The sequence below is a fragment of the Heterodontus francisci genome, chromosome 14 (genome assembly GCF_036365525.1).
Source record: "Heterodontus francisci isolate sHetFra1 chromosome 14, sHetFra1.hap1, whole genome shotgun sequence".
NCBI lineage: Eukaryota > Metazoa > Chordata > Chondrichthyes > Heterodontiformes > Heterodontidae > Heterodontus > Heterodontus francisci.
This window is the reverse complement of record NC_090384.1, coordinates 17,781,025-17,804,645: the sequence shown is the minus strand read 5'-3', so window position 1 is coordinate 17,804,645 and position 23,621 is coordinate 17,781,025. Positions and strand designations below refer to the sequence as shown.

Genomic DNA, 23,621 nt, shown 5'->3' with positions numbered 1-23,621 from the left:
TAGGCACACAACAGTAGCATATGCAAGGAGTATAATGCCTGTTTTAGGCAGCTACCCTGGATGCCTCAAAATGATGCACAAGGCCACAAAGTTTTTCAGGCATCCTTGGGGCACAGAGCATAGATAGCCCTGTGATATCATTTTTACCCCGGTTTTCTATCTGGAAAACAGGCACAACAAGGACCAGTTTCTACCCCACTATGTAATGTTCCTCCAAAAATTTGGGACGATTTCCTATTTCAAAAAACTTTTAAAATTGAATATGGGAACTACCTTTACCTGTTACTTTCCCATTATATTTACTAGTTCCCTCAAAATAACCAGTAGTATTTTATAAATCCCCATTCTTATCTCACTAAGTACCCTGGATTTAATGGGCACAGGATTCATTGCGGCCGAGTGCCGCTTTGCGGAGGCATGATGCACTTCTGGCCTCTTCCTGCATGGCCCATGTTGCTCTCTATCAGGAAAAGTGTGTACGAGGGAATGTCCCACAATGCACCGGAAGGTTGTGAATGTGTACTTCCCTGACGTCACACAGCCCAAACGTCTGATGCGACATCAGAATAACTAATTTGGAACACACAGGTCCAGGCAACAAGTTCGTCAATCACTCAGCAAACAACAACCTTGTAGCTGCAAGATGGGCCCTGCACGAATGGCCCTTAAAGGGTCAGGCACCCAAATTACAGGTAAGGTCATTTTTGGCGGAACCCAAACTGAGCGTCACTGAGTAGGTTATTGCTAAGCCAGTGCCGCTTGATGGCATTGTTGATGACACCTTCCATCACTTTACTGATGATTGAGAGTAGGCTGATGGGGTGGTAATTGGCCGGGTTGGACTTGTCCTGCTTTTTGTGTACAGGACATACCTGGGCAATTTTCCACATTGCAGGGTAGATGCCAGTGTTGTAGCTGTACTGGAACAGCTTGGCTCGGGGCGCGGCAAGTTCTGGAGCACAAGTCTTCAGTACTATTGCCGGAAAATTGTCAGGGCCCATAGCTTTTGCAGTATCCAGTGCCTTCAGTCGTTTCTTGATATCACGCGAAGTGAATCAAATTGGCTGAAGTCTGGCATCTGTGATACTGGGGACTTCAGCCCCCTGCTGTGCGCAGAGGCAGCCAGCCACATGAAGAAGAAGGAAGCAGCTTGGGACATGCTCGGCCACACGCTATAATCATGCAGATGAGATAACCACACTAAGTTTATGTGCTGCCCACCTTGTTTGGAACCAGCATGGGCAGGTCACAAATCACTAACCCTGCACCCAAAACTGAATTTCTATCCCATGGTTTTTTTAATTGCTTTAGTCTATCTGGAACCTCTGCATTTTATATTGGATGGTATCTTTTCTTGAAGAAAACATTAAAAGGATATAAAAGAAATAAATGTAATATCTTCTATTTATGGAATATGTAACCCTGTTTTGCATTAAAAAAAACTTTTTATAGAAATTTACAGCACAGAGGAGGCAATGCTAAGACATAATTGAAAATAATCTTCCTTCTTACAACAGTACCTATTATTAAAATCATGCATATATCTGTTCTCAAATGCAGTTACAAAACACTTAGCAAATCAATGCACTGTTAAATTCCTGACCCTTGGCCTTACTTGCCTGATTGACCTTGACAAAATATCTAGATTAATTTTGTCTATTTCATTTAATATTTGATACACCTCAGTGAGATTCTATTGTTAATTTCCTTCTTTCCAGACTGTAGAGCCGAACGTTTTCTAATAATTTCTCACGGCTTATTCCCTTTACTTGGGGTCAGTTTTGTTGCTCCTCTTTGCACATGTCCCAATGTATGTGCATGCTTTTTGTGGTGGACTAACTGCAATACTCCTAGTGTGGTCTAAACAGTGCATTTTAAAGCACCATCATGACCTCTCAATCTATTACTCTGCATTTAAGCATGCTGTTAGCTTTTTTAGTTTTTTTTTGCCATATTGTAAAATGTTTTTGCTTTGAACTAATATTTAAAATTGATTTATGTAACTAACCCCATCTAACCCATTTTTATTTCACAGCTGAAAATAATATTTTCAATGGGTGGAAAAATAGAAGTTAATAATCAATTCAAGAGCTTACCATTTACAGCAGGTAAGAACAAAAATGTTTTGTCCCACAAGGACATTCTGCTAACACACCTATTCAATTAACAGGGTACAGACTGTTCCAACTTTGGGTATTGGGTCATTCATGTTCCTTTTAGGTCTCAGAGGATGAGCAGCCTGCTTCTAGACTGAATCTATTCTTCACACCTGTGTATGTGTCAACTGGTATTTTCTGTCTTTCCTATGAGCAGGCATTTGCCTTCACCAGATGGCTGTTGTACAGCTAATCATTGGTACGGATAGTTCAGAAGCAAACCTGTGTCCATGTACATTTTAGTGCTAAGTAGTGAGGTGGATTTAACCACCAAACCTCCTTTGTTGGCACTATTTATTCTTAAAATTTAGATATATATTATTAGTTTTGTCTGGAAGAATTTTTTTTATTCTTTCATGGGATGTGGATATCACTGCCAAGAACAGCATCCATTGCCCATCCCCGACTGCCCTTGAACTGAGTGGCTTGCGAGGCCAGTTCAGAAGCAACCACATTGCTGTGGGTTTAGAGTCACATGTAGGCCAGACCAAGTAAGGACAGCAGATTTCCTTCCCTCAAGGACATCAATGGGGAAATGGGGTGTTGCCAGGCCACTTGAAAACCAGGATTAGAATGTTTAAATTGAGGCATTGCTTGACTGGGAGCCAATGTAGGTGTGTGAGCACAGGGATGATGGATGAAAGGGACTTGGCACAAGTAAGGACAGGGGTAACAGAATATTTTGTGACCTCATGTTTATGTGGTAGGCCAACCAGAAGTGCATTGGAATAGTCAAGTCTAGAGGTAACGAATGGATGGATGAGGGTTTCAACAGCAGATGAGCTGAGACAGGGGCAGAATCGGGTATAAGCGAGTACGCGCAATATGCCACACTGCGAGCCCTACTTACAATCTTAAATTGGTTGTCAGCGTAATTCTTAGCACACTGAAGATTATTTAGCAAATGTTGTCTAATTGCAGAATTGCATCTAATGTTGGACACTGTGCTTTTAGTTTTGCAAGTACGGGCTGGTTGGGCCTGTATCTTGCCCATTGCAAACAGTGGAAGGGACATGTTGTCTTTAGGATGCATGACCTATATACCTAGCAGCATACTGGCATTGAAATTCATTTATCACATTACTTATTTGTGTGATGGACAGGGCGTCTTTTTGGCTTGACGGCAGCATCCTGTTAGTGGTGAACATCACAACGTGTTGCTACTGCATAGTAGCAGTGTGAAACAGCTAGCCTCACCTGTTGCTCAAATTTTTAGGATGCATTAACCTTCCAGGGTATTTGAGATAGACCGGGCACTTTTCAGGGCCAAAAATGACCGCCAGAGGCGCGTTCATAAGTTTGCGCGAAGTACAGCCAGAAATGATCTGATCGGGGCACCCATTGTCACCCAGAATGTCTTTGATCCACCCTATTTCAGCATTAAGCTTGCATGGTGAGAAAATGGCTTGGGCCCTATTTACAAGGTTGGCGATAAGGCCAATCTTACAGCGTGTGGAACTGTAAGAATTCCAATGCGTGTATTGGCTGGTGAAGGTAGGTTTGCGGTAGACCATGGTAGAGAACCCCTTAACAGATTTCTCAACTAGTATATCAAGGAAAGGGAGATCATTTGACTGCTCCATTTCGAAGGTGAATTTGAGTGCAGGATGAAGCCCATTAAGATGACTCTCTATTTTCAGCAATACTCAAGTTGCAGAAATGTCATGGTGAATAGAGGGCAAAAGGCTAAACAGTTGGATTTTGAAAGTGCAGTTCTAAGTGATTAAGGGATAATTTTTTTTCAAGGCAGGCACAGAAGGAAGTACAGTTCGGATGTGGAAGGGAGATGTGGGCGGACATGGAAATAAGGAAGTGATCAGAGATGGCCGTATCTGTGATGGGAGCAGACATCAGCCCCAACCCTAGCTTAATTTTAAATAATTTTTCTTCTATCTTATGGGTTCCTGCGCTGCTGTTTGTTCCCACTCTTCTCCCCTCTCCCTCCCTCCTCTGTGTCCATCCTTCTCCCCTGTGTCCCCCTCTCTCTTGCCCCTCTGTGTGCCCCTCCCACTGACCTCTGTGTCCCCCACTCTCCCTGTCCCCCACTTCCACCCTCTCCCTTACTCACTGCCCCCCACTCTCTCTCCCCCACTTTCTCGCGCTCTCCACCCGCCCACTCTCCACCTCTCTTACCCCCCTCTCTCTGCACTCACTTCCTCGCTACCCCCATTCCCTCCCCCCTGACAATGATACATCGCTGCTCAGTGCTGGCCCCGCTCTCTGAGAGAAACTAGGACCCTTGGAGAGCTGAGAACATGGACTGTCTGCCTACAATAAAAAGCTTGCTCTGGCTCAAAGAAGTCTTGCCTTTCCAGTTTTACTATTGCTTTCCTGTGCGCTATCATATCTGTTCTTTTCACACCAAAACTCTCCAGGGCTACTTCCGCAGATCAGATGCAGGCAGGGAGCAGCTGATTGATGGCACCCCTAGCGCCGCCCCTGACCTGCTCCCTTTTTAAAAATTTGTTTGTGGGATGTGCGCGTTGCTGATTAGGCCAGCATCTATTGCCCATCCCTAATTGCCCTTGAATTGAGTGGCTTGCTAGGCCATTTCAGAGAGTATTTAAGAATCAACCACATTTCTGTGGGTCTGGAGTCACATGTAGGCCAGACCAGGTAAGGACAGCAGATTTCCTTCCCTAAAGGACATTAGTGAACCAGATAGGTTTTTACAACAATCGACAATGTTTTTTCATGGTCAACATTACACCAGCTTTTAATTCCAGATTTATTAATTGAATTCAAATTTCACCATCTGCCAAGGTGGGATTGAACCCATGCCCCCAGAGCATTAGCCTGGGTTCTGGATTACTAGTCCAGTAACATGACCACGATGCCACCGCCTCCCCTCTACGCCACCGCCTCCCCATTGGTCAGTGCCCTCTGATTTACGGTTCCTGTCTTCCCAGCAAGTCCTGCCTCCCTGCGCTCTGATTCGTTGGAGATCCGCGTGCAGGCAAACCATTTGTGCTTTGATTGGCGGACCAGATACAAAACATTGGTGGGCTGTAGAAACTAACCCGATTGCCCGCTCCTTTGTAATTACTTTTCCTCCTGATAATTACAAACGTCTTTCTCCAAGCCTTTAATCTTGAGTTTTAAAACACAAGTTTAGAGGCTTGGAACAGGCCATTTAAAATTACCACGGACCTCAAAATGTTTACCATGGATACTGGTGTCCATGTACGGATACATTGCTGACCCCTGTAATGTTTTGTTTTCCTGGTTGTTTTTGTAAGTAAAATAAATGTTGCTGTGTGAGCTCTCTCACACAACTTTCTTATCCTTGTTGACTTACATAAACCTTCAAAAGTCTCTACTAAGAGGTAAAGTTGGAAGCAAACAGAGATAGAAAATGAGAAAGTCTGAGTGCCACACAGATTAAATGACAAAAAGGGCAGACAGAACAAAATCATGAAAACAAGCAGAGTAGCAGCTCTTAGAAGAGGTAGGCTGTGGCATAGTGGTATTGTCACTGGACTAGAAATCCAGAGCCTAGGCTAATGCTCTGGGGACATGGGTTCAAATCCCACCATGGCAGATGGTGAAATGTAAATTTAATTAATAAATCTGGAATTTTAAAAAAAAGCTAGTCCAGTGGTCACCTAGTTGACAATTGTTGTAAAAACCCATCTGGCCCTTTTTCTTCCTTTAGGGAGGAAAATCAGCCGTCCTTACAGCATTGTGATTGACTCTTCAAAAACATGTCCTCTGAAATGGCCGGGCAAGCCACTCAATTCAAGGGCAATTAGGGATGGGCAATAAATGCTGGCCTAGCCAGTGGTGCCCACATCCCACAAAAAAACAAATTTAAAAAATGAGGCACAATTCTACCTTAGTCTTATAGTGCTCATAAATAAAAGTAAGATTTTTTGCCATTATGTATATGCAAATAATTGTAGAATTGTCCTAACTTTCTAATTGCTCTTCCACCCCGCTTCCCCATCCAAGAATCATCAAATGAGGCCATTTGGGTGGAGATCAGAAATATAAAAGGGACAGCCACACTACTAGGAGTGTACTATAGACCCCCAAATAGTGAGAAGGAGATAGAGGAACAAATATGTAGGCAAATTTCTGAGTGTAAAAACTATAGGGCAGTAATAGTTGGGGATTTCAACTACCCTAATATCAACTGGAATACAAACAGTGTCAAGGGCACAGAGGGCACAAAATTCTTGAACTGCATTTTTAACCAGCATGTAATAAGCCCAACAAGAGGGGGTGCAATTCTAGATTTAGTCTTCAGTAATGAAGCTGGGCAAGTAGATGAAGTAGCAGTAGGTGACCATTTTGGAGATAGTGATCATAATACAGTTAGTTTTAGCATAATCATGGAAAAGGACAAAGATAAGACAGGAGTTAAAGTTCTAAATTGGGGGGGAAGGCAAATTTTACGAAACTGAGGCGCGATTTGGTGAAAGTGGACTGGATACAGCTACTGGAAAGAAAATCAGTGGCAAACCAGTAGGAGGCATTCAAAAGCGAGATTCTACTGGCACAGTGTAGGCATGTCCCACAAAGATAAAGGGTGGTATAGCCAAATATAGAGCCCTGTGGTTATCTCAGGCTTATAGGGTATGTTGAAGCAGAAAAAGAAAGCTTATGACGATCACAAAAAACTTAATACTTTAAAAAGCCTAGAAGAGTATAGAAAATGCAGGGGTGAAGTAAAAAAGGAAATTAGAGAAGCAAAGAGAGGACATAAAAAAATATTGGCAGGTAAAATCAAGGAAAACCCAAAGATGTTTTATCAGCACATTAAGAACAAGAGGATAACTAAGGGAAGGGTAGGGCCTATCAGAAATGTACAAGGGAACTCGTGCATGGATGCAGATGATGTGGGCAAGGTTCTTAATGAGTTTTTTGCCTCTGTCTTCACAAAGGAGAGGGATGATGCAGACATTGTAGTAAAAGAGGAGGAGTGTGAAATATTAGAGACAATAAACATAATGAGAGAGGAAGTACTAGCGGGTCTGACATCCTTGAAAGTGGACAAATCACCAGGGCCAGATGGATTGCATCCCAAGTTGTTAAAAGAAGCCAGGGAGGAAATAGCGGATGCTCTGAGGATCATCTTCAATTCCTCACTAGATTCGGGCGAGGTGCCAGAGGATTGGAGGTCTGCGAACATTATACCATTGTTTAAAAAGGGTGTGAGGGATAGGACAAATAATTACAGGCCAGTCAGTCTGACCTCGGTGGTGGGTAACTTATTAGAATCAATTCTGAGGGACAGGATAAACTGCTACTTAGAAAGGCAGGGAGTGATATAGGATAGTCAGCATGGATTTGTTAAGGGAAGGTCATGTCTTCCTAACTCAATTGAATTCCTTGAGGAAGTAACAAGGAGGATTGATGAGGGTGGTGTAGTGGATGTGGTCTGTATGGATTTTAATAAGGCATTTGACAAGGTCCCGCAAGGCAGACTGGTCAGTAAAATGAAAGCCCATGGGATTCAGGGGAATGAGGCGGGTTGGATCCAAAATTGGGTCAGTGACAGGAAGAAAAGGGGAGTAGTCGACGAATGATTTTGTGAATGGAAAGCTGGTGTTCCACAGGGCTCAGTGTTGGGTCCCTTGCTGTTTGTGGTATATATTAATGATTTGGACTTAAATGTGGGAGGTATGATTGGGAAATTTGCTGATGACACGAAAATTGATCGTGTAGTTGATAGTGAAGAGGGTGGCTGTAGACTCCAGAATGATATCAATGGTTTAGTTGAGTGGGCGGAAAGGTGGCAAATGGAATTCAATCAGGAGAAGTGTGAGGTAATGCACCTGAAGAGGCCAAATAAAACCAGGGAATACACAATAAACGGAAGGAGATTGAGAGCAGTAGAAGAAGTGAGAGACCTTGGAGTGCATGTCCACAGGTCCCGAAAGATGGCAAGACAGGTAGATAATGTGGTGAAGAAGGCATATGGAATGCTTTCCTTTATTGGCCAAGATATAGAATACAAAAGCAGAGATGTAATGCTGGAACTGTATAAAACGCTGGTTCAGCCACAGCTGGAGTATTGCGTACAATTCTGGTCACCACATTACAGAAAGGACATAATTGCTCTGAAGAGAGCACAGAGGAGATTTACAAGAATGTTGGCAGGGCTTGAAAGTTGCAGCTGTGAGGAAAGATTGGATAGGCTTGGGTTGTTTTCCATAGAACAGAGGAGGCTGAAGGGTGACTTAATTGAGGTGTACAAAATTATGAGGGGCCTACATAGAGTAGACAGGAAGGACCCGTTTCCCCTAACGGAGAGGTCAATTACCAGGGGCACAAATTTAAAGTGATTGGTGGAAGGATTAGAGGCGACATGAGAAAATGCCTTTTTCACCCAGAGGGTGGTGGGTGTCTGGAATTCGCTGCCAGGAATGGTGGTGGAGGCAGAAACCCTCAATTCTTTTAAAAGGTACCTGGACATGCACCTGAAGTGCTGTAACCGGCAAGGCTATGGATCAGGTGCTGGAAGATGGAATTAGATTGGGCGACTAGTTTTCAGCCGAAAAGGCCACATCGGGCTGAATGGCCTCTTTCTGTGCTGCAATTTTTCTATGGTTCTATGACTAAGTGATGTAAAATTCACTTGTGCTTAGCTGGCACATTGTACACCAGTAGAATCCTCAGAAAGACAAATTCTCCAACAAGTTTCAAACGACATGTGAACTGTGCTGCAGGAGTCATACGAGTATATTTATTACTTATATAATCATTTGGAATCTTTTAGGAAATATCAAAATCTACAGACGCTCTTCCAACTATATTCAAATGGACACCAATTTTGGCCTGGACATACTATTTAAGGTTACTGAAGTTTTCCAGGTGTATATCACAGTTGGAGTGATGTTCTATGGCGATACCAGTGGTAAGTGTTTAAATAGCATTAATAAACTCATTATAGCACAGGATTGAGAAGATTAAGCAAACTATAATACAGCTCTCTTTCCTAACAGTAGATATAATTCACTGCAAAACTGCTTTGAAACGCTATTGCTCTGTTTTGATTTAATTTCATTATAATTGATCATTAATTTGCGCCTAAATGAAAAATAGTATCAGATAAAGTTTAATTAAATGCAAGTTTGCATGGTTTACACAGTTGCTATGAGCCCCATGGAGATCAACAAACCAAAAGAATTGAATTTACTGAATGGCCCCAATAGGAAAAAACATAGACACTTTTTCAGCCAGCACAGATACAATGGGCTGAATGGCCTCCTTCTATGATGTAAATTTCTATGATTTTGTTATTCTATTTCACTTTTATAAATTTTACTTCAACAATCAAACCAAAATCATTGTAAATAAAAAATGAATTTAATCACAGTCATATATATATATATATATATATAGAGAGAGAGAGAGAGAGAGAGAGCGAGAGAGAGAGAGAGGGAGAGAGTTTACGAATGACACGTTAACTATCAAATGCGACAAAGATAGATTTTATGGATTTACTGGGCAGTCCTCTCAGCAAATATGGCACCGAACAGCCACAAAGTTCCTCAAAACTATGATCTTCTTTAGGTAGATTTCCAAATCCTTTCCTCCAAAAGGCAAACACTGATTTCATTTTGACAACAATCCCCTACAATCCCAAACTCACCAATACTGTCTCCACCAGAACATCACACCCCTCCGGAACTTCCATAGTTCTGCTCACGACAGCCTTGATGGGGTGGCTCAACTGGTGTCACCTTAAGTAACTCTTTAAGTCACTGAAAACAGCTGCTGCAACTCAATGCCAACTCACAGAATTAGTTTTCTCTCTCTACAGCTTCCCTGCTAAAAAAAAAGCCTGCAGTCACAGACTGTAAACACTGAGTTTGAATAGCTCCAGTTACATGCCTCAGGTCAAATGATCCTGTGTCTGTTTAATCTGATTCCAACCAGTTCTGTTTCTCTAGAATCCGGAAGCTTTGAGTTTTATTTTCAAGTCAAGGTCTATCTCGAAACAACAAGCTTTGAAACCAGAGTCTGCACTTAACAGAATTCAAGAAGTCCTCCTCTGGTCTCGTAGCACAAACTCCATCACACAGTGCAGTAATTTGTAAAATTTTTCATCACTTTGGCAGACATTTGGCTAATGTCACAGCTTGTTGGGTGAAATCATGCAGTGTGTTATTGGTATACAAAGATTTAATCCATTTGTATAAAATTCCCTTGCTATTATTTTACCAGGGATATTGTGTATTAACTTTAAGTGGTTAATACCTCCATCACAAACTTCTGTAATTTACTTCTCCGCTTCTACTATTGTTATTTAATTAAGTTTAGATGCAGAGCTATATTATTTAATCATCCATATATGAATAAGGAAAATGATTACAGTTAATATGAGATATGGTCATTCTTGGCAAGGCCTGTATTTATGACCATTTCTTAATAACCCTGGAAGGTGCAGGTGATGGCAAAGGTGGTGCCATTTGAACAGCTGCAGTCCCTCTGGTAAAGGTACACTCACTGTACTGTTAGGTAGAGGGTGCTTTGATTCAGTGATGATGAACGAACTACGATATATTTCCAAATTAGGATGGTGTAACTTGGAGGGGAACTTGCAGGTGGTGATGTTTAGTTTAGTTTAGTTTAGAGATACAGCACTGAAACAGGCCCTTCGGCCCACCGAGTCTGTGCCGACCATCAACCACCCATTTATACTAATCCTTACACTAATTCCATATTTCCACCACATTCCCACCTGTCCCTATATTTTCCTACCACCTACCTATACTAGGGGCAATTTATAATGGCCAATTTACCTATCAACCTGCAAGTCTTTGGCACGTGGGAGGAAACCGGAGCACCCGGAGGAAACCCACGCAGACACAGGGAGAACTTGCAAACTCCACACAGGCAGTACCCGGAATTGAACCTGGGTCGCTGGAGCTGTGAGGCTGCGGTGCTAACCACTGCGCCACTGTGCCGCCCTTTATGTTCCCATGCGCCTGCTGACCTTGTTCCTCCAGGTGGTAGAGGGAATGAGTGGGGTGCCAATTAAGTGGACTGCTTTGTCCTGGATGGTGTCGAGTTTCTTGAGTGTTAATCGAGTTGCACTCATCAATTCTGTGGCAAGTAACTCGCCTCCTGATACCCCAATGCCTCTCCACCATCTACAAGGCACAAGTCAAGAGTGTGATGGAATACTCTTTACTTTACTAGATGACTGCAGCTCCAACAACACTTAAGAAGCTAGATACCATGGAGGACAAAGCAGCCCACTTGATTGGGCTTGATAATCCATTACCTTCAACATTTACTTCCATCACCACCACGCACAGTGGCAGCAGTGTGTACCATCTACAAGATGCACTACAGCAACACACCAAGGCTCCTTCGACAGCACCTTCCAAACCCGCGACCTCTGCCACCTAGAAGGACAAGGATGGCGGCACGGTGGTGCAGTAGTTAGCACCACAGCCTCACAGCTCCAGTGACCCGGGTTCAGTTCTGGGTACTGCCTGTGCGGAGTTTGCAAGTTCGCCCTTTGACTGCGTGGGTTTCCGCCAGGTGCTCCCGTTTCCTCCCACAGCCAAAGCCTTGCAGGTTGATCGGTAAATTGGCCATTGTAAATTGCCCCTAGTGTAGGTAGGTGGTAGGAGAATGGTGGGGATGTGGTAGGGAATATGGGATTAATGTAGGATTAGTATAAATGGGTGGTTGTTGGTCCACACAGACTCGGTGGGCCGAAAGGCCTGTTTCAGTGCTGTATCTCTTAATAAAAAAATAAATAGATGCACGGCACCACCACCTGCAAGTTCCCCTCCAAGCCACTCACCATCCTGACTTGGAACTATGTCGCCATTCCTTCACTGTCGCTATATCAAAATCCTGGAACTCCCTTCCTAACAGCTTACTTCCACCTCCTCAATGACAATTAGGGATGGGCACTAAATATTGGCCTAGCCAGAGATGCCTACATTCCGTGAAAGAATAAATAAAAGCTAGGAAGTGAGTATTACAAGTAGAGAGGCTTGTGCCTTGTAGATGGTGGACAGGCTTTGGGGAGTCAGGAGGTGAGTTACTCACCATGGAATTCCCAGCCTCTGATCTACTCTTGTAGCCACAGTTAAGTTTCTGGTCACTGTTGATTCCAGTTTGTTGACAGTGGGGTACTCAGCGACGGTAATGCCATTAAATGTCAGTGGGAGGTGTTTAGACTCTCTTGTTGGAGATGGTCGTTGCCTGGCACTTGTGTGGCACAAATGTTACTTGCCACTTCCCAGCACAAGCCTGAATGCTGTCCAAGTCTTGCTGCATGCAAGAGCTGACTGCTACATTATTTGAAAAGTTGTAGACAGAAGTAGATACTGGGTAATCATCAGTGAACATTCCCACGTCTATTTTATAATGGAGAAAAAGTCATTGATGAGTCAGCTGAAGATGGTTGGGCCTAGGACACTGCCCCAAGGAACTCCTGCAGCATTGCATATGACTCTAGCCAGTGGAGAATTTTGTCCAATTCAGTTTTACTAGGGCTCCATGATGCCATAGTCTGTCAAATGCTGCCCTCGTGTCAAGGGCAGTCACTCTCACCTCACTCCTGGAATTTAGCGCTTCTGTCTACATTTGGACCAAGGCTGTAATGAAGTCTGGAGCCGAGCCATGGCAGAACCCAAGCTTAGCATCAATGAGCATGCTGCTGATGAGTAGGTGCCGCTAGTTAGCACTGTTGATGGCGCCTTCTATCACTTTGCTGATTTAGAGTAGATTAATGGAGTGGTAATTGGCAGGATTGGATTTGTCCTGCTTTTTGTGGACCGGACATATGTGGGCAACCTTCCACTTTGTCGGGTGGGTGCCATTGTTGCAGCTGTACTGGAATAGCTTGGATAGGTTTGTGGCTATTCCTGGAGCACACATCTTCATCACTATAGCCAGGATGTTGTCAGACCCTAGCCTTTGCTGTATCCCATGCCCTCAGCCATTTCTTGGCATCACGTAGAGTGAATCAAATTGGCTGAAATCCTGCTTCTATGATGCTGGGAACCTCAGGAGGATGCTGAGGTAGATTATCTACAGCACTTCTAACTGAAGTTGGTTGCAAACACTTCAGCCTTTTCCTTTGCACTCACATTAAGGTTGGGGTTGTTCATTGAGCCTCTTCCTCCTGTTAGTTGTTTAATTGTCCACCACCATTCACAACTGGATGTGGCAGGACTGCAGAGCTTTGATCTGATCCGTTGGTTGTGGGATTGCTTAGCTCTCTCTATAGCATGCATTTTATCCTCTTTTGTAACTTCACCAGGTGGTGCCTCATTTTGAGATATGCCTGGTGCAGCTCTTGACATGATTTCCTACACTACTTATTGATCATGTTTGGCCCCTTGGCTTGATGGTAATAGCGAGTGTGGGATATGCTGGTCCATGAGGCTGCAAATTATAGTGGAATATAATTCTGTTGCTGCTGATGGCTCATAGCGCCTCATGGATACCCAGTTTTCAGTTGCTAGATTTGTTTTGAATCTATTCTATTTAGCATTGTGGTAGTCCCTCACCATAAGATGGAAAGCGTCTCAATGTGAAGACGGGACTTCATCTTCTCAATGACTGCAGTGGCCACAACTACCAATACTGTCATGGACAAATGCATTGATGACAAGTTGGTTGGTGAGGAGGAAGTCAAGTAGGTTTTTCCCTCTTGTTGGTGCTCTCATTACCGGTGCAGACCCAGTCTGGCAGCTTTGTCCTTCGGGACTTGGCCAGCTCGGTCAGTAGTGGTACTACTGAGCTACTGTTGGTGATGGACATTGAAGTCCCCCATCCAGAGTACATTCTGTGTCCTTGCTATCCTCAGTGCTTCTTCCAAGCATTCTTCAACAGGGGTGGCAGGCAGTATTGTCTTTGACACTACAGATTTAAAACTAAATTTTGGAAGTAGAATCCAGTTCCATTTCATATCCAGAAGGATTTGTGAGTGCTGCATTTTCAGAATTCACAGGAAACTAGGAATGGTCTTGGTGCAGTTTAGATATTTTCCATCTATTGATTGTTTACAAAGGTTGTTTTTATATGACCTGCTTTTATAGTGGATGTGGCTATTTATCTGCTTCATTTATTTTATTGCAGGGCTCTGTGGTAATTTCAATGGAGACTCTACAGATGATTTTAAGAGCAGTATGAATATAATAGAAGGGAATCCGAGTATTTTTGTGAGTTCTTGGCGAGTCACAGCAAATTGTGGACCTGCTCATAATGAAGACTCTGATCCATGCTCATTAAGTCAAGTAAATGGTAAGCTTCAAATTTCAGTCTGATTATTCCATCATTCTATGACAATTTTGAGAGTTTGAATTCTCATCTGCTGCTGTTTGTGCTGTTAAAATGACTGATGATATTCATTTTTTTAATATCTTCCACTTTTCTGACCATCAGATATGAAAGAACAGCTGCCCATACACTTTTTGTGGGCTTTTTAGCAGCAACTTACCATATGTAGACATTCTTTGCAGCATCTCATGATCTGTGGAGTGTGTAAACAGGGCAAGTAACAGCATACTCTTTAACCCATCAGACTGAAGAATCCACACAAGGTGTTTTTTTTATATTTTGAGATACAGCACTGAAACAGATCCTTCGGCCCACCGAGTCTGTGCCAACCAACAACCACCTATTTATACTAATCCTACATTAATCCCATATTCCCTACCACATCCCCACCATTCTCCTACCACCTACCTACACCAGGGGCAATTTACAATGGCCTATTTACCTATCAACCTGCAAGTCTTTGGCTGTGGGAGGAAACCGGAGCACTCAGCGGAAACCCACACAGTCACAGGGAGAACTTGCAAACTCCTCACTGGCAGTACCCAGAACTAAACCTGGATTGCTGGAGCTGTGAGGCTGCGGTGCTAACCACTGCGCCACTGTGTAATTTGGACAGTCCCCGAAAATAAGCGTGAAGATAACAATGTGCAATTAATTCATGCCCAATGCAAAGACCAGGTCAAATTTGTACTGCCTGCTAATTTGCATGAATTTTTGTGCCGCTAGCATGAAATGGTTGCATGCTTCAGCAGTGGGACCCAAGCTTGTGTGAGGCTAACATTGCTGAAAGCTATTCTGCACTACTTAAAGCCAGCATGTGGCTTTTGAAGAGGAGGTGCACTCTGACTGGAGCAGCTGCTGGAACTGTTGGAAGAGAGTCTGAGCAGGAAGAAGAAAGAAGAGTCAATTATGATGCAACAGGGGAGAGCACGTGCTCCAAGCTTCTCTGATATTGCATTAGTTCTCTTTATAGAGGAGGTGGAGAGGAGGAGAGAAGTGATCCACCTACAGGGGGGCAGGAGGCCCTCCAGACAAACTTTACAAAGTCAGTGGTACCAGATAGCCAATCCTATCAATGCAAGCAGTGTAGCCTCGAGGACCTGCAGAAAGAAGTTTAATGACCTCACATTAATTGTCAAGGCCAATGAATGGTGTTGGACAATTAAGCAACTAACTGGAGGAGGTGGTTCCACAAATATCCCCATCCTCAATGAAGGGGGAGCCCAGCACATCAGTACAAAAGATAAGGCATTTGCAATAATCTTCAGCCAGAAGTGCCGAGTTGATGATCCATCTCGGCCTCCTCCTGAAGTCCCCAGCATCACAGATGCCAGACTTCAGCCAATTCAATTCACTCCGCATGATATCAAGAAACGACTGAAGGCACTGGATACTGCAAAGGCTATGGGCCCTGACAATATTCCGGCAATAGTACTGAAGATCTGTGCTCCAGAACTTGCTGCACCCCTAGGTTCAAGAAGGCAGCTCACCACCACCTCCTCAAGGGCAATTAGGGATGGGTAATAAATGCTGGCCGAGCTAGCCAAGCCCATATCCCATGAATGAATAAAAAAAGAAAAAAATGTATCTTCAAATGCAATATCCTATCAACTGTATCACTAACCTCACACACTGCTCAAAACACCACACCCCAACACTCACCAATCAAAGCTCTCTATCAATCACAATTCACACCTAACATTCAAATGCTTCACCTCTTCCTCTTAACACTTAGCACTGCTGCAAGCCTCACACCCACATCTCAGCCTGCACACACTGCCAGCTATTCCTCATGGCAGGCACATCACCCAAACACATTGCAGCACACTCACTGACACACTTTCCTTTTTTGCAGGACAAGGTGGTGCACAGCGGAAGCAGTGGCACCTAACCAGCTGCATGATCTGAACCCGATGGAGAAGACAGTGTTTGACATCATGGAAGTGGCCATTGCTGAGACTGTGGCCGGAGGTGGGGCTAAAACCGTTGTAAATGACATATTCTCATACCTAGCCCTCCTTCTCATAACCCACTTTCCCCTCATCTCACCATCTCTTCTAATTTACAAGTTGTAGATGGTGTAATCATGCACGTCTTGCTTTCCTCCCTCACCCCACTACAACCATACCCTAATGCCTTTTACCTTTCAAATACCTAAGAACTGCAACCTGGCCAAGTAGAGGTGGAAGAAAAGATAGTGGAAGAGCAGGAAGACAGTGACGAGGATGAAACACCACCACTCATGCCCACACTTGCAGCCACCAGCTCAAATACTAACACCGCATGTACTTTAGAGGATAGACTAGATGCAGGTAGTGAGATATCAAATACAAGTCGCTTGCAGCCAGGGTTTCAGACAAGAGCAGTGCAGGTGCCAGCTTGTCTCTTCTCCAGAGAGCAGTGGGTCATTTGAATATTCAAACCTGAGTTAGACATATTTTTGATCTACAAGGGGGTTAAAGGTTATGCAGGGGGTGGGGGCAGGGACGGTGGGGGTGGCAGGAAATTGGGATTAAGGCCACAATCAGATCAGTCATTATCTTATTGAATAGCAAAGCAGGCTGGAGGGGCTGAATAGCCTACTCCTCCTCCTATTTCTTATGACATATGTCTTTAACCCTGGCACCGCGAAGGCAACACCCAGATCCCTCTGTACTGCAGTATTCTGCTGTTTCTCTCGCCATTTAAATAATATTTTGCTTTTCTGTTCTTCCCACCAAAGTAGACAACCTCACTTTTCCCACATTACACTCCATATGCCAAATTTTTGCCCACTCACTTAAACTATTTATATGCCTTTGCAGACCCTTTGCATCATCAGCAAATTTGGCTACAATATAACTTGGTCCCTTCATCCAAGTCATTAATATAGATTGTAATTAGTTGAGATCCCAGCAATAATCCCTGTGGCACCCCACTGGCTGCAGTTTTCCAACCTGAAAATGCCCCTCTGTTTCCTGTTCGTTAGCCAATGCTAATATATTATCCTCAACACCATGAGTTCTTCGCTTGTGCTTTTATGTGGCACCTTGTCAAATGCCTTTTGGAAATCCAAATACACTACATCTGCCATTCTGATGAAAGGTCACTGACCTGAAACATTAACTTTGCGTCTCTCTCCACAGATGCTGCCAGACTTGCTGAGTATTTTCCAGCACTTTTTGTTTTAACATCTGCTGGCTCTCCTTTATCCACCTGCTTGTTAAATTCTCAAATAACTCAAATAAATTTGTCAAACATGATTTTATTTCACAAAACCGTGTTGACTCTGCTTGATTGTATTGGGATTTTCTAAATGCCCTGCCACGGCTATCTTAATAATGCATTCCAACATTTTCCCAATGACAGATTTTATGCTAACTGGCCTATAGTTTTGTGCTTTCTGTCCTCCCTTCATTCTTGAATGAAGTGTTACATTTGCAGTTTTCCAATCTACTTGGGCCTTTCCAGAATCTAGAGAATTTTGGAAGATTACAGCCAATGAATCCACAATCTCTGCAGCCACTTCTTTTAAAGATCCTAGGATACAGGTCATCAGGTCTATGGGACTGTAGTTCCATTAGTTTTCTGTGTACTTTTTCCACGAGTGATAGTGATTGTTTTAAGTTCCTCCCTTTTGCTCCTTGATTTTCTACTATTCTTGAGATATTTTTTGTGTCTTCTTCCATAATGACAGATACAAAATACTTGTTCAATTTCCTTGTTTCCCATTATTAATTTATCAGTCTCATCCCTTAAGGGACCAACATTTACTTTAACTACTCCCTTCCTTTTTATAATACCTGTACTGTCTCTTTTTATATTTCTTGCTAGTTTACTCTCATATTCTAATTTTTCCCTCTTTAATTTTTTGTGTCATCCTTTGCTGGTTTCAAAAATTTTTCCCAATCTTCTGCTCAGCATTGTATGCCTTTAACTTTATCTTTAACTTCCTTAATTAGCCATGGATGATGCATCCTTTTCGGAGAATCTTTCTTTCTCGAAGATATATAGCTTTGTTGAAAGTTATGAAATATTACTAATCAATGTTCGCGGAGTCTAAACCATATGCCAGTGGAAGAATGATGTGGCTATGTAGACACAGGTTACGACACAAAAAAGAGTCATAGAGTTATACAGCACAGAAACAGGCCCTTCGGCCCATCGTGTCTGTGCCAGACATCAAGCACTTATCTATTCTAATCCCATTTTCCAGCACTTGGTCCACAGCCTTGTATGCTATAGTGTTTCAAGTGCTCAGCTAAATAATTCTTAAATGTTGTGAGGGTTCCTGCCTCTACCACCCCTGCAGGTGGTGTGTTCCAGATTCCAACCACCCTCTGGGTGAAAATTTCTTTCCTCAAATGCCCTCTAAACCTCCCACCCCTTACCTTAAATCTATGCCCCCTCCGCTAAGGGAAAAAGTTTCTTCCTATCTATCCTATCAATGCCCCTCATAATTTTGTACACCTCAATCAGGTCCCCCCTCAGCAGTCTCTGCTCTAAGGAAAACAACCCTAGCCTATCCAGTCTCTCTTCATAGCTGAAATGCTCCAGCCTAGACAACATCCTGGTGAATCTCCTCTGCACCCTCTCCAGTGCAGTCACATCCTTCCTATAGTGTGGTGCCCAGAACTGTACACAATACTCCAGCTGTGGTCCAACTAGCGTTTTATGCAGCTCCATCATAACCTACCTTATCTTATATTCTATGCCTCGGCTAATAAAGGCAAGTATCCCGTATGCCTTCCTAACCACCTTATCTACCTCTGCTATTTCTTCAACCAAGGATTCCCCGCACCCACCCCCCCCCGCCACCACTGTGGTTGACAGGGCCCTCAACCGTGTCTGGCCCATTTTCTGCGCCCCTACCCTCATCCCTTCTCCTCCCTCCCAGAAGCGCGACAGGGTTCCCCTTGTCCTCACTTTCCACCCCACCAGCCTCCAGATCCAAAGGATCATCCTCCGCCACTTCCGCCACATCCAGCATGATGCCACTACCAAACGAATCTTCCCCTGTCAGCATTCTGAAGGGATCATTCCCTCTGGGACACCCTCGTCCACTCCTCCATTACCCCCACCACCTTGTCCCCTTCCCACGGCACCTTCCCTTGCAATCGCAGGAGGTGTAATACCTGGCCATTTACCTCCTCTCGCCTCACTATCTAAGGTCTCAAACACTCCTTTCAGGTGAAGCAGCGATTTGCTTGTACTTCTTTCAATGTAGTGTACTGTATTCGCTGCTCACAATTTGGTGAGACCAAACGCAGACTGGGTGACCGCTTTGCGGAACACCTCTGCTCAGTCCGTAAGCAGGACCCCGAGCTCCCGGTTGCTTGCCATTTCAACACACCCCTCTGCTCTCATGTTCACATCTCTGTCCTGGGATTGCTGCAGTGTTCCAGTGAACATCAACGCAAGCTCGAGGAACAGCATCTCATTTAACGATTAGGCACACTACAGCCTGACGGACTGAACATTTAGTTTAATAATTTCAGAGCACGACGGGTCCCCCTTTTTATGTCTGGTTATTTTTTCTTTTATTCTTTTTCCTTTTATATTTGGTTATTTTATTTTAGGTTTTTCAGTTTGTTTAGTTTGTTTCCACGGTGCTTACCCTCTGTTTTGTTTTTTTTAATGTGTTTTTTTATATTTGTGCTTGGAGTACTCTGTGCTTTACAGTCATTCACACCCTCTCTGTACTAACACTTTGTCTTTCCACACACCATCAACATACCGTTCGCCTTTGTTCCATGACCTTCTGGTCAGTTATTCTCTGTGACACTGTCCTACCAACACCTTCACCTTTGTTATCTCTTGCCCCACCCCCGCTTTACTTGCTTAAAACCTTTTACATTTCCAATATTTGTCAGTTCTGAAGAAGGGTCTCTGACCTGAAACATTAACTCTGCTTCTCTCTGCACAGATGCTGCAGAACTGCTGAGTATTTCCAGCATTTCTTGTTTTTATATCTACCTGTGCTGCTGCCTTCAGTGAGCTATGGACAAGTACACCAAGGTCCCTTTGACCCTGTATACTTCCTAGGGTCCGACCATCTATTGTATATCCCCTTGCCTTGTTAGTCCTCCCAAAATGCATCACCTCACACATCTCCGGATTAAATTCCATTTACACTGCTCCGCCCATCTTACCAGCCCATCTATATCATCCTGTAATCTAAGGCTTTCCTCCTCACTATTTACGACACCACCAATTTTCGTGACATCTGCAAACTTACTGATCATACCTCCTAAATTCACGTCTAAATCATGAATGTACACTACAAACAGCAAGGGTCCCAGCACCGATCCCTGCCATACACCACTGGTCACAGGCCTCCACTCGCAGAAACAACCCTCGACCCTCTGCCTCTGCCACTAAGCTAATTTTGGATCCAATTTTCCAAATTGCCCTGGATCCCATGGGCTCTTACCTTCTTAACCAATCTCCCATCCGAGACATTATCAAAAGCCTTGTCCATGTAGACTACATCAACTGCTTTACGCTGATCTACACATCTAGTCACTGCCTCGAAAAATTCAATCAAGTTTGTTAGACACGATCTCCCCCTGACAAAGCCATGCTGACTATCCCTGATTAATCCCTGCCTCTCCATGTGGAGATTAATCATGTCCCTCAGAATTTTTTCCAGTAGTTTCCCTACCACTGATGTTAGACTCACCGGCCTGTAATTACCTGGTCTATCCCTGCTACCCTTCTTGAATAATGGTACCACATTCACTGTCCTCCAATCTTCTGGTACCTCTCCTGTGGCCAGAGAGGATTTGAAAATTTGTGTCAGAGCCCCTGCTATCTCCTCCCTTGCCTCACATAACAGCCTGGGAGACATCTCATCTGGGCCTGGGGATTTATCCATTTTTAAGCCCGCTAAAACAGCTAATACTTCCTCCCTTTCAATGCTAATTTGTTCAAGTATATCACAATCTCCCTCCCTGATCACTACACCTACATTGTCCTTCTTCATAGTGATCACAGATGAAAAGTAATCATTTAAAACCTCACCTATGTCCTCCAGCTCGACACAGATTGCCACTTTGGTCCCTAATGGGTCCTACTCTTTCCATGGTTATCCTCTTGCCCTTAATATATTTATAAAACGCCTTGGCATTTTCCTTTATCTTGCCCGCCAGTGTTTATTCATGCCCCTCTTCACTCTCCTAATTAATGTTTTAAGTATCCCCCTACACTTTCTGTACTCCTCTCGGGCCTTTGCTGTTTTCAGCCCTCTGAATCTGCCAGAAGCCTCCTTTTTTTTCCTTATCCAATCCTCTATATCCCTTGACATCCAGGGTTCCCTGGACTTGTTGGTCCTACCCTTCACCTTTACGGGAACATGTTAGCCCTGAACTCTCACTATTTCCTTTTTGAATGACTCCCACTGGTCTGATGTAGACTTTCCTACAAGTAGCTGCTGTCAGTCCACTTTGGCCAGATCCTGTTTTATCATATTGAAATTGGCCTTCCCCAAATTCAGTACCTCTATTTCCATCTTTGTCCCTTTCCATAACTACCTTAAATCTTGCAGAGTTATGGTCACTATCCCCGAAATGCTCCCCCACTGACACTTCTACCACTTGTCCAGCTTACTTCCCTAGGATTAGGTCCAGTACCACCCCTTCTCTTGTAGGATCTTCTACATGCTGGCTCAAAAAGTTCTCCTGTATGTACTTTAAGAATTCTGCTCCCTTTAAGCCTTTTTCACTAAGACTATCCCAGTTGATGTTGGGGAAGTTGAAATCCCCTACTATTATTACCCTATTATTTTTACACCTCCCTGAGATTTGCCTACATATCTGCTCCTCTATCTGTCCCTGACTGTTTGGAGGCCTGTAGTACACTCCCAGCCAAGTGACAGCCCCCTTTTTGTTTTTAAGTTCTCCCCATATGGCCTCATTTGAGGAACCGTCTAAGATATAATCCCTTCTTACCGCAGTAATTGACTCCTTGATCAACAGTGCAATGCCACCTCCTCTCTTACCCACTCCCCTGTCATGCCTGAATATTCTATACCCTGGTATATTGAGCTGCCAGTCCTGCCCTTCCCTCAACCATGTCTCTGTGATAGCAATAATATCATATTCCCATGTGTTAACAACACCCTCAATTCATCTGCCTTATTAGTAAGACTCCTTGCATCAAAATAGATGCAATCCAACCTTGCATTATTTGCTTGTGCCTTAATAGGTCTACATTTACTCTGCCTTCCAGACTGACTCAGTTTCTCTTCTATATTTGACTGTGCATTACCCCCTACTGTACCTCCACTCTGTATCCCATCCCCTGCCAAATTAGTTTAACCCCCCCACCACAGCACTAGCAAACCTCCCAGCAAGGATGTTGGCCCCATTCCAGTTCAGGGGCAAACCGTCCAACTTATACAGGTCCCACCTTCGCCAGAGACGGACCAAGTGATCCAGGAAAGTAAAGCCCTCCCTCCTGCACCATCTCTTCAGCCACGTATTCATCTGCTCTATCCTCCTATTCCTATACTCACTGGAAGAAACAAGCTAAGGCCTTGGCATTGTCACTTCCTACAATAAGTAGAATCGGAGTTGTGAGCTGGCTGCTTTCATTTGGATAGTGATGAAGGTTTAGACTTTTAATAGAGTTCTTGGATGAAATTTACAAGAAAGATGACCTGTTAAATGTCTCAGAGGCATGGTCAGACTTTGAAAGATTTTGAAAACAGATTGTTATTCCATGGCATAATATATCATGGACTGCAATAGATTGGACAAAAGATTTTCAAAATTCAATTTGGGGATCCCTGGATCAGTACTAGCATTTACATTTCTGGATTGTGCAAGTGTGTAATATAGCCAGGCTCCTGGTTTTAAATGGCGTTCAGTTGTTGGATCCGATGTCTTCTGCCTTGAAAAAATTCCTGTGGGAAGAGTTATTTTCTTCAGCCTTCGTGGAACAAATGGAACATTCAGCAGTGACACAGAGAACAGAGGACTCAATCATTGCCAGATTTTGAAATGGTCCAGATACTGGAGGCAGGCGTCGATATAATGGAAGGAATACGGACAGTCAGAATGAGGATGAAAGCACCTTTAGCAGATCTGCCTATTATAGGCAGAAGACAAAATTGGAACAGTAATAATAGGCAAATTAATCCTAGGAACATCCAAGCAACAGTTAATAGGTCATTCAGGTGTGACTTGAAGTATCATTATGCCATGAACTGCCCAAAGCGGAGAG

General features: G+C 43.6%; 1 protein-coding gene across 1 annotated transcript in view; it reads left to right on the top strand.

The window, feature by feature from the left end:
• The first annotated feature begins 3,668 nt into the window (after positions 1 to 3,668).
• The window catches only part of LOC137376882 (mucin-6-like), a 38,528-nt gene continuing 18,575 nt past the window's right edge, over positions 3,669 to 23,621 (top strand). Inside the window, exons 1-5 of the mRNA XM_068045838.1 lie at positions 3,669 to 3,702; positions 5,066 to 5,164; positions 5,812 to 5,880; positions 8,881 to 9,018; positions 14,217 to 14,381. Of these exons, the coding sequence (XP_067901939.1) occupies positions 3,669 to 3,702; positions 5,066 to 5,164; positions 5,812 to 5,880; positions 8,881 to 9,018; positions 14,217 to 14,381 (505 nt within the window). The remainder of the gene's footprint in view (positions 3,703 to 5,065; positions 5,165 to 5,811; positions 5,881 to 8,880; positions 9,019 to 14,216; positions 14,382 to 23,621) is intronic.